Below are 12052 nucleotides of genomic sequence, written 5' to 3'. Positions count from 1 at the left end.
GTGTAAGTAGCCAAGTGAAGTCTTGTGCCTGCTACATAGTGAATCCCATAGTGATGTGTACCCTGGATGTAATGAAGAATGCGTTTGGTGACTTTCCAATGAAGCTCATGTGGTTCCTGCATGAAGCAGGCAATGATCATGCCAACCATAAATGAAATATTAGGGCATGTATGAGTCAAGTAAATGAGACTACCCACAAGCTGACGATACAATGTGGCATCAACTGGTGGAGAAGAACATTGAGCCTCAATATTTGACTCCTGAAAGAAAGAGAGTTGGTGCAGGCTTACAATCAGCCATATGAAAGTGTGCAAGAATATCAAGAGCATACTTGGGTTGCGAAAGAGTGATCCCGGAAGATGACTATTAAATCTCTATCCCGAGAAAATAGTGCAAAAGACCCAAGTTAGTCATAGAAAATATGTCATGCAAAGCAGATTTGACACTACTAATGATGGATGCGGTGCTCCCTATAATGATGAAATCATCAACATAGAGCACAAGTATCAAGTGTGATTCATCCTATCACAAAATGTAGACATTCGGATCAGAATGACACCTAGTGAACCCTCTGGAGAGAAGAAAGGAATCCATCTTGGCATACCAAGCCCTGGGAGCCTGCTTAACGCCATAGAGAGATTTCCTTAGTCTGCAAACCAAGGAAGAATCTTTGATGAAACCCTATGGCTACTCCATATAAATATCCTTATCAAGACCCCCTTGAAGAAAAGCTCTCTTCACATCCATCTGATGTACAGCCCAACCATGAGCTACGACAATAGAAAGTGTCAAGCGAATCAAGTTCATGTTGGCTACGGGCAAAGGTCTCAGTATAGACAACACCTAGAACCTAAGAGAAACCTTTTAGAACAAGTCGAGCCTTATACTTATCCACACTACCATCTGCTGCAAACTTCGTCCAATAGATCTGGTTACATCGAACCATCTTTCTCCCCTTAGGGAGAGGGACTAACTCCCATGTGTTGTTCCTCATCAAGGAAGTATACTCTTCCTCCATAGCTTGGTCCCACTCAAGAACCCCTGATGCTTCCTGAAATGTCTGCAGATTAGAAGCGGTAGCAATGAATGCATGTGGAAGGTCCTAATGCTGTGATCGATATCTCCGTGTATCTAAAGGATTCAAAACAAGACAACCCATTGAGTGAAGTGCTATCAAGCCCAACAAGGTCTAGGTGGAGGTGGAGAACAAGGCTCCTCAACTGCAAGTGGACCTGGCGGAGGTGTAACCCTAAGAGTCAAAATTGAAGGAGTCTCAGCATCTGAATCACTGGCATCACTATCCATAATGGAGGAAGGTGGAGGAGGTAGAGAGGCTAAGCTAGGAGAGCTTTCCTCAAAGTGAACACTCCTCTTAATAAACACCTCATGTATCGTAGGATCCATCAATCTATATGCCTTAACATCCTCAGGATATCCAACAAAAATACAAGGCCTATTCTGAGGTTTCAATGCCTTGCGTTTCTGTGGAGGAATGTGAGCCCATGCTGGACACCCAAAGACTCTGAAATGTCTCACAATCAGTTTCCGACCAGTCCAAGCCACAAAAGGAGTAATACTTTGTAAAGCTTTGTGAGGAACCCGATTTTGGATGTGTGTGGCATAACTGATAGCCTCTACCCAAAAGGAGGGACCAAGAGAACGTGCATGTATCATACAACTAGCCATTTCTTTGAGAGTTCTATTCTTGCACTCTACAACTCCATTCTTCTATGGAGTGTATGCAACAGAATGCTGAAGATCAATCCCCTCAAATGTACAAAAATCCTCAAGTCTTTTGTTCACATATTCTCATCCTTTATCTCTGCAAAGAATCTTGACCACTTTCCCGGATTGCTTCTCCACACGAGCCTCAAAGTCTTGAAATCTATCAAACACTTCACTCTTATGAATAAGAAAGTAGACCCAAGTGAAGCGGGAGTAGTCGTCGATGAAGGTGAGGACATAGCAGGCCTTAATCAACTCATCAACTCATCAACTTTCTTGGCATGGCATCGATATTCATCATGAACATACTTCTTGCAATATGCACAAGTTGGTTTATCCTTCTTAGGTGGAGTCCCCTTCTTGGAAGAGGACGCAAAATCGCCTTGTGATGGAGAGGATGATTGTCCTTTTTCTTGTTGTGGCTTTGAATTCGATTGCTTCTTCTTGTTGTTGGAATCTTTGTCTTGACCTCTTTGATTCCCTTAATTAGCCACCAAATCCTTGGACTTGAAAGACTTGAGAAGCCCCATTTTCAACAACTTAGATTGTTCCAACATCAACATCTCTATGAAAGGGTCAAATGAAGGCATAGTGTAGGAACTCCCTAGTGTCAAACGATGAGTTTGGAAGCTAGAAACAAATGCTACATATTCTGGTACAAGCTTGTCCAACAAGTTGAATATCAACTGAGCATCCTTTTTGTCAATTCCACAATCCTTAAGCTTTGGTCTTAGCTCATTTTCTTTGGTGACATAATCTTGGATTGTATCAAAATTCTTAAGATCCAAGTTAGTGAGCTCATTGTCAATCTTTTAACCTCTGATTTCATCAACTTGACCATAAAATTTTTGAAATATATTCCAATCCTCTTTGATTGTAGAACACTTCTCAATGTGAAAAATGAGGTCATCTGATACATACTTACGCAAAGTTCCAAGAGCCATGTGATTTTTAGTGAGCCATTCTAACTGAGCATTAGGTTCGGTCTTAGGATCTAGTGGTGCTGCTATTGTTCCATCTATGTAATGCGTGAGACCTTTTTCCATTAATTTGCTCCATGCTTTAATTTTCTAAGATGCATAATTATGTGGAGTTAAAGGTGGAAATTTATGATGACTCATTGCAAATAAAATGAAAGAGCATGAGGAAGGAGAGGCGCAATCATACAAGACACCCCCCAAATTCACTCAATCAAAGAACCCCCCCCCCCCAAAAAAAAAGATGATTTGACACTTTAAACTTAGTCCATGTACAATGGGCCACTTGCAAAAAAATGGCAAAGTGGACTTTTGATTTCAACTTTATAACTGCCTCAATAAGGCCAAAGGAGACTCAAACTGTTAATGCAAGAGATCTAAACTGAGATCCAAGCAAATTACAAGTACCAAATAGGCCAGAAAAAGACCAAAATCTGAAAGTACAATATCCACTCAAAATATCTAAAAAATGATAATAGATTATGAAAGTAGATGAAAAAAATATGCACTTTAAAAAAAAACAACACCTGAAAAGGAGGTAGTATGAGCCCAAACAAAGCCTTTGAAGTTGCAAAATCGAGGATTGGACAGGTACAGCTGAGAGAATCCAAAAATTCTGAAAAACATGTGCACCAAAATCAGAAAATAACCACACCACTGCGAAGAACATGAAACATTAGCCCAAATAAACAAAAAATTGCACCCAGAAAAGAGCAAAATTGAGCAAGTTATGAGCCTCCAAATTTGACCCAAAAATCCAAACTGCTCAACATAGAGGGGTCTAAAAATTTCAAAAAATGATGATGTCAACAAAACATTGTGTTAAATTTGATGGTCGTATAACCGTCAATATGGTCATTCCACCCCTAGACCAGGCTAACTAGGTGCTTACGTGGCGGCTGACTAGGCGTTGTTGATGTGGCAGAAGGTATTGTTGACTGGGCAGAAAATTTGGGTGTCACTGACGTGGCAAAAAACGCAATGGGTGACGTGGCCGGCAGGAGGTGGCCGGTGGCCGACGGGAGGCATATGGTGGGTGGTGGGGGGCCAGCGAGAGGCGTTCGGCGGGCTGGCATGGCCAGCGGGGCTGGACGGGCCGCTAAGGCCGGTTTGAAGCGGAGGTCGGTGGTAGTTGTTGCACCCGGGGGAGCTGCGGAGCGGAGACCGGAGGTGGTAACTACCAAAGGAACTACCGCCGATAGGTACAACCTTCAAACACTGTAGTACAATGGCCAAAGTACGGTGGGGGGGTAGGTCATGGATCTCCCCAAAATTTCCAAAAAAAAATTTGTATCATTTTTTTAATTTTGTTTTTCAAAAATAAAATTTCAAACTCGAAAAAAAATTCTGAAATTTTTTTGGTTTTTTTTAAATCCAAAAATTTCGTACCGTACCATGCCTGAGTTGGGCAAAAAAATCCTCCACTCCCAAAATTCGACTTTCACCAAAATAGGTCGAGCTTATATTCGATTTTTATGGAAATGGCCTCCTAGACACAATGGTGAGGTCAAAAACGCTCTAGGGTGCCTCCAAAACGCACAGTACCTCAGATTTAAAAAATGAAGTCTTCCAAGATGTCTCCCAAAACCAATCAATGAAAGCCCCAATAGCTCTGATACCATGTGAGATTTTACCAAGATCAAGGGCACAATGAAAAGCATAAAGAGAGACAAAAGTATGTCAAGAATAAATTGTATTCTCATCAATATGCAAATAATGAACTGGATTAACCAATACAATGAATATAAGCTTGCTTATATAGGCAAGGCCATATGGATATGTGAGCACACAATCATGACATGTGGCTCAATGAGAAACAAGGGTAGGTAAGAAATAATAGGGGTAGGTAGGAGAAATAATATAATATTCCACAAGAGGTGGATGACCCATCGAATGTGGAGTGTAACAACAAGATAAGACCACAAAAGGTGGAATTTCACCTACAAGCTATATCCCTATGTGCACACTTCCCTAAGTGTCTCATATCCAAACTACGAAGAGATGCATTATCCTAAGTTAACTTAAGTAAAGTGTAATAATATCCATGATGAATATTTATTTACACCAACACAAAGACATTAAAGATACCCTTAAAATAAGCTATGATGCTCTCGAAGAGGTTGAGAAACAGATCTTTATGGATATAGTATGTTTTCTCATAGGGAAAAAGGCGAGCAAGGTCATAAGTATATCGAAGGATTCAGGGTGGAGAGCCAAACATGCACTTCAGACCCTCAAAGACAAGTGCCTTGTTGACCCGTAACTTTGTTTTGATTGGGATGATGTCACCCTAGAATTTGTTTTGAGGATGCACGACCACATCCGTGACTTGGGCAGAGATATGGCAGACAACGAGATGATCAATCCTTGTCGGCTGTGGCGTCCTACAGATTTTGTATTTGTTTCTTGAAACCTTAAATTCATACTGAAAATGGTTATGGTTTAATTTTTGTAATTTTTTATTAAAATAAACAGGGTTTGGGACTATATTCTATAATTTTTTATTAAGATAAATAGGGTTTGGGACTATCAATTTCCTTCTCCACCAACTTCCAACAGCTCTCCTGGCTTCTAGTCACTTTCATCAGCAGGTTCATCATAGTATTATTCTTTTGTAACCCATTGTCCGCTTATTTAGGCAGAGTCCCCTATTTTCCCTGCACGGCATTAAGAGGAATGTCCAGTTTAATTCCCCATCCCAGGGTCTTGGGACCATAGTCCTTAACCGCAAGCTTCTTCTTTTTAGAAGAAGGCTGATAAATCAGCATGTTGGCTGATTTAAACTTGTTGGCCGCCCATCTGGGGGGATTCTTGCTAGTTCTAAGGGTGACCAACAATTCACCTTCTTCAACCGACTTATAATCAGGGTCATCAAAAGGTTTGGCACTCCCACTATCCTCCATTTCTATATCCGAATCAGAGACTTCCTGAATATTAGTATATGGGATTTGGCCTTTCTCAAAGAGAGAGGGCACAACTTCATGGGCCTTATCGTACTCCATAATGAGTACAGTAAGCCCTTCATGGAGGACGAGATTATTCGGATTCTCAACATGTTTTTCAAGACTCTTCTCCAAAGAAGAGGCCAGATAGAAAGGAATAGAAATGACTTTACCATGCCTAAAGTGATTCAAAATGGTAAAATGGTAAGAAAAGATACAGGCATATCTCCCATCAAGCGTAATGTACCTCGTGATGAATTCGGCTATATCTGCTTAGGAAACCATAAGATCTTTCCGATTGAATTCAGAACCATAAGCTCGCAAAACCCCTTTTTTCCACCCATTAACAAACATTTCTGTGAGTAGAGGAGAAGGACCATGGAGTCTTTCCACAAAGGGGACAATTCCCCCTTCAATGATTTCCTACCACACCTCCTTTTTTTTCTTCCATTTCTCAAAAGTGGGCGGCTCTTGCCTATTCTTGTCCTCACCCATAATGATTTGGGTCACCAAAGAAAAGTAGGGAATGGGCCACACCAAATTAGTCTTCGAACAGTAGTAGGAACTGGGCCACATAGTCTCCGAATAGTAGCAGGAAATGGGCTACGCAATAAGACAGAAAATCCAGGCACAAGGGTAGTCTCTAGATCTTAGAGTAGCGAAATCAAACAGTAGTCATTTCCCCAACAAATTAATCAAATCATGATTAAAAATCATTAATTACCGCAAGTTGTAGGAATCATCACAAGCCAGAATACACAAGTTTTTTGGGAAAGAGTCCGCACTACTCCACCATTTAGCCACCAAGTAGGCCACCGCCATATTGGCCAGTAAATCCGCCACCTTATTGCCTTCCCGAAAGATGTGCAAAACTTTGAATTCATTTAACTCTTCTATCATATCCTAGTAATCCTTGATCAGGCTGGCAATAGTCCAACTAGGATTCGTATGCCCATTCAAGCAATTACCAATGTTTAGTGAGTTAGATTCCAACCAGACCTTTCTAAAACCTTCCCTTTTAGCCATGTGTAACCCAAAGTGGGCAGCACTAGCCTCTACAAAATGTAAACAATGTTAAAATCTTGTGTTGATTGTATTTGTTAGTTCTTGAATCAATTTTGCCACTATATTCCACTCATTCACACTAAGTTTCCACCTGCATTCATCTTATAGTAATGGTGACCTCATCAACAAGGTCAACAAGAAAACATATTTGTGCCATAATGTTTTTACTTTTCTTTTAATTGGTTTTACTAAATCTTCTAATTTAAAGTTATCTATAATTCCACAATAAAATACATATTCCATTATAAAAGCCTAACATCATTTTTTATCTACAAACATGATGAGAGGACAATTTACATAATATTCTTTACCTTTTATGCTATAGGATCAATTAGGGAATGTTCCATTGTAATGGGTTAAGATCAATTTTATCTACAAAACTGATGAGAGCACAATTCCCATAACATGCTTCACCTTTTATGCTATAGAATCAATTAGGGCATGTTCAATTGTAAGAGACTAAGATCAATTTTTATATGCACAACTTGATGAAAGGAAAATTTGCGTAACATTGTTCACCTTTTGTGTTATAAGATCAATTAGGGCATGTTCCAACTGATTAAATTTCAATACATAAACCAAATTGATATTTAACTAGTAAATAATTTTTTATGCACGATGAACTGTACCATTGATTTGAGAACATATAAATAAAGACCTAAATCTCTACCATTTGTATCAAATACTAGGGCAAACATACTAACCAATCATAAATCCTAACCATGTGTTACTCAAACATGTAAATGCTTGAGACTTTGAAAAGTGTGAAATTAGTGTAAGAAACAAAGTGAGAAATTAGTGTAAGCAACTAGGTTAAAATCAATGAGAAAAACTTGACTATGATGCCCTAGTTGAAAAATTAATTATGGAAATATCTTGACCATTGTCAAAACCCAATAAGAACATCCAAAATCTCATAAAAAAATATTTTTTCAAAATTGTGGGAAGATTCGCTTCCAATGGAACAATTTGGACTAGTACTTTGGAAAACCTAGAAATCACCACAACTAATTATTAGTATGATAAAACATTCATAAAAAAATCTAGGTAAACATGGGAAATTGTGTCAAAACTAGTTAGGACTTTAGGACTTGCAGACTTAGCTATTTATTCAAACAATCTAAATATCTCCTAGCTTGCCACATTTATTAGAAAAGATTACACAAAGACCTCAAACAAATCAAATTGAAAAATGACCATCTAACCCCTATGATGAGCTAATGCATAAACTAATTCATAATATACCATATCATATGCATTGTCTTGGCAACTCAATAGCCATTATCATTAAATTGTAGGATCCACAAAATCAAGTGCATAATCAAGTGAGACATTCATCAAAATATATGGTCCCTATAAGTGACACGTCATCAAGTGACATATGCTTATAACTACGATCCACGTCATTGGTGACATGAATGTAACTTTTACATTTTCAATTTCAATGATTTAGGGATTGGGGATTGGATGCTCTCCGTGGAAAATAAAACACGCGAGGAGAGAAAAATAAAGAAGATGCAACATTGAGCATGCAAAGACGTGAACGATGAAAACACGAAGTGCTTTCCAAGTGAATGCAACCATGGAGCGTGCATTTATACTTAATACAATTATGGATTAGGAAATATCATACTCAAAATTGTACTTATGTTTCGTTTACACATGTGAAACATTAAACAAAAATTTGGCCAAAAATACTACTTACAAGGTACATTTTCTTTTTAAGTAGATTGTTTTATGTAGTTTTTTTTTCAAAATATAGTAATTGGAAAACTATGGATTGTTTTAAGTACATTGTTTTATGTATCTAACAATGATGAAAATTATGGATGCAACAATTTTGCGTTACGAAATAGATGTAACATAGGGAAAGATGACAAGGTGCGATTAGAAGCATTCTCTCTATTATACTTGAAGATGTTGTAGAGTCCATATTGAATGGGTTGAAACTTTGTGTATTACTATTGAATCCACTCTTTCTCATTTTTTAAAACCTATCAACCACCACATAGGCATAACCATGACATTGTTTGGTTGTAGAAGGTCATACATGAAATCCATATAGATAGAGCATCAAGACTTATTCAGAAATTAAAAAATTGCCACACTTTTCTCCTCAAAAATTTAAATGAACATTTAGATAAAGACATAATTGAAAGCATACTAGAAAAACATTTAATTTTGATACCCTTATATGACGAGAGAATATCCTACCTCATTAAATAAATATTAAAGTACATTGATGCATTAGAAAACGTCAAAGAAAACTAGATTTGATTTGGGTGGAAAGGATTCCGTAACGCCCTTCCTACCTAATGAAAGTCTATAAAGTCAATTCGACTTTTCAACCTTCTGGAAAAATAATAGAAAGTGTAAAATGTATCCCCCAAAAATGATATTTCCTAGAATGAACCATGCACTTTGCCTTGAATGCCTCTACTAAGTTGGTCAAACGATGGGTCCCATTGCACCGATATTTAGTTAAAATGAGGACAACTTTGTTCAAATTTGGCCTGTAGTGAAGCACTTGCCCTAATTAAAAAATTGGCTTAACTGTACCATCTAGTAGAGAGGAATTTTTCAATTCTTCAAAGTCTAAACAAGAAGATTCATTCATGTTCTACTGTGGTCTCGAAATTTCTCAGCCCTTGCGTCTTCAACACGCACTCGTGCTTTCATTGTACTTTCATATACCTACTACCCTAAAAACTGCTTATAAAAATGTTTCCATCTCAGATCATCTTATATTATTCAATATTTGCATGTAATCGTTGTACTGGTTTGAAGAAGTGCAATGACAACCATGAAAAATCTACCACCCAGTGATGGAGATATGATCACCATTCTTAGCATTGACGGAGGAGGCGTCCGGGGAATCATCCCTGCAACTATCCTTGAATTTCTGGAGACACAGCTTGAAGTATTTATTTCTCTCCGATCATCCCTGCAACTATCATTACATATTCTAAATCATTTCTATTGTTCTTATCATTAATAAGGTTTTGTTTTGGTTTAATTAATTACTTGATTCTGTTGACAGAAATTGGATGGTCTAGATGCTAGATTAGCTGATTATTTCGATGTCATGGCGGGGACAAGCACAGGAGGGCTTGTTACCGCAATGTTAACAGCTCCAAGCAAGGGAAAAAAACCATTGTATGCGGCCAAGGACGTTACACGGTTCTATTTGGAACATTGCCCTTCAATTTTCCCATACAGAAAGTTAGTGCCCTGCAATCTCTAAGCATTGTAATTTTGTAGAATAGGACAACTTAAAATGTGTACTAGGAAACTAAATCGTTAAATGAATCATCACCAGGGGCCCTTCAGGATGGTTGCAATCAATTTACACTTTACTGAGAGGACCCAAATACAGTGGAGATTATCTGCACAATCTTGTTAAAGAAATATTGCGTGGCATTCGATTGAACGAACTACTAACTAATGTGGTGATCCCAACCTATGATACCAATTTACAGCAGCCTATAATTTTCTCTACTTTTGAGGTACATTTTTTTTTCTTTCACTAATCAGCTTCTAATAATATTATTTTTCCTAAATAAATATATTGGCATTGGTACATTTGTTATCTGCAGACAAAAAACGATATCTCAAAAGATGCATATTTATCAGATATATGCATTAGTACTTCGGCTGCCCCAACATATCTTCCTGCCCACCATTTTGAAACAAAAGATAGATCCGGCAATCCCAGAGAATTCAACCTCATAGATGGAGGAGTGGCTGCTAACAATCCAGTAATAAATTTTCCACTATCCCCACTACGTACTTGTCAATTGCTATTTAGCTACAACTAACTCGAATGTTTTCTACTCTACTTTCAATTAAAATTTGCAGACTTTAATTGCTATCAATGAAGTGACAAAAGAATCCATCAAGCCCAACAATGATTGGGTATCGCGAGGAAAAGCAAAGGTGAATTCATTAAAGAGAAAAACATTATTTTAACTTGGGGAATTCAACAATTATTAACTGTTAGCATTTTTTATTAGGCCAAGCAAAAATTTTTGGTGCTATCTCTTGGAACTGGATACCAAACAGCAGCCTACAAAGCCACTGATGTTGCAAAGTGGGGACTATTGGGATGGTTGTATAACAGTGGGAGGGTGCCAATATTAGAGACTTTTATGCAATCAAGTTCTGATATGGTGGACATTCATGCTTCTGTGGTCTTCCAAGCCTTTGAATCTGAACAGAACTATCTCAGAGTTCAGGTATATAAAAATTTCTTCATATATAAAAACTCTTTACCCATAAAATTTTATGTGATGTTTACCCATAAATTGTTTTATTTTAGGAAAGCGAATTGACGGGAGAGGCAGCCTCTGTTGATATCTCTACTGAGCAAAACCTTAAGAAGCTTGAAGATATAGGCCTACAACTTCTGCACAAGCCTGTTTCCAGAGTTGATTTAGAGACGGGATTATTTAAGCCAGTTAGTAATGAGGGTACCAACAGCGATGCCTTGATCAGGTAAACATGTATACATTATGAAATGAAAGACAGCGAAAATATTAGATGATTAGAATATCAATGACAGTTTCGTAATTTGTGAGCAGGTTTGCAAAGAAACTCTCAGACGAAAGAAAGTTACGAATGGATACAGCTCGTAATCGTGTGGCAAATCTCTAGTCAAATTTCATTTGGCATAGGTTGTTTTTCGTTTAAAGAGTAGATGTAGCGCATGAAACGAGCCAATAATGGACTGAAGGCCTTTCGACTTGTTTTTCTTGGAAATATATGTACTGAAAAATATCAAGAAATTGGAATTTCATTCTAAGAATGTTTTATTTAATTAAAAAATATTACTATTTTAGAGGTATTTTGCTCTAACCCGCACAAAATCAACGCCATGAAAGTAACCAATAATACAAAAGCATATAATGACTGGACTTCTGAAGAAAATACCACAGTTGGTGAAACGTTTTGCAACCACAAAAGTTGAAGCGCGTCAGACACGTTGAGTTTTCGAATTTGAAGACTAATTTAAATTTACTTACATCTCATAAAGAAAAGTACATTGACTGGCAATGACGACTCGTACAATTCAAAAAGAAAACTAATGCTAGTGCGCTCCACGGCAGACCCTGGCAATCACAGTGACACCTAATCTTGAAAACTGTGGAATGTAAACAATGTTAAAAGCTTGTGTTGGTTGTATTTGTTAGTTCTTGAATCAATTTTTCCCCTATCTTCCACTCATTCACACTAAGTAAACATGGGAAATTGTGTCTAAACTAGTTAGGACTTCCAGACTTCCAGACTATTTATTAGAAAAGATTACACAAAGACCTCAAACAAATCAAATTGAAAAATGGCTAT

At 37.7% G+C, this 12052-nt stretch overlaps 1 protein-coding gene across 1 annotated transcript; it reads left to right on the top strand.

The window, feature by feature from the left end:
• The first annotated feature begins 9360 nt into the window (after positions 1 to 9360).
• LOC131038772 (patatin-like protein 2) lies at positions 9361 to 11546 on the top strand. Its single transcript, XM_057971321.2, has 8 exons — positions 9361 to 9629; positions 9750 to 9931; positions 10029 to 10215; positions 10306 to 10467; positions 10568 to 10645; positions 10723 to 10944; positions 11028 to 11203; positions 11290 to 11546. The coding sequence occupies exons 1-8, from the start codon at positions 9504 to 9506 to the stop codon at positions 11360 to 11362; spliced, it is 1206 nt and encodes a 401-aa protein (XP_057827304.2). The 5' UTR covers positions 9361 to 9503; the 3' UTR covers positions 11363 to 11546.
• Positions 11547 to 12052: the final 506 nt, after the last annotated feature.

This window comes from Cryptomeria japonica, chromosome 8, assembly GCF_030272615.1.
Source record: "Cryptomeria japonica chromosome 8, Sugi_1.0, whole genome shotgun sequence".
NCBI classification, from domain to species: Eukaryota; Viridiplantae; Streptophyta; class Pinopsida; order Cupressales; family Cupressaceae; genus Cryptomeria; species Cryptomeria japonica.
Note: the sequence above shows the minus strand (reverse complement) of the source record. Positions and strands in the feature narration are given on the sequence as shown.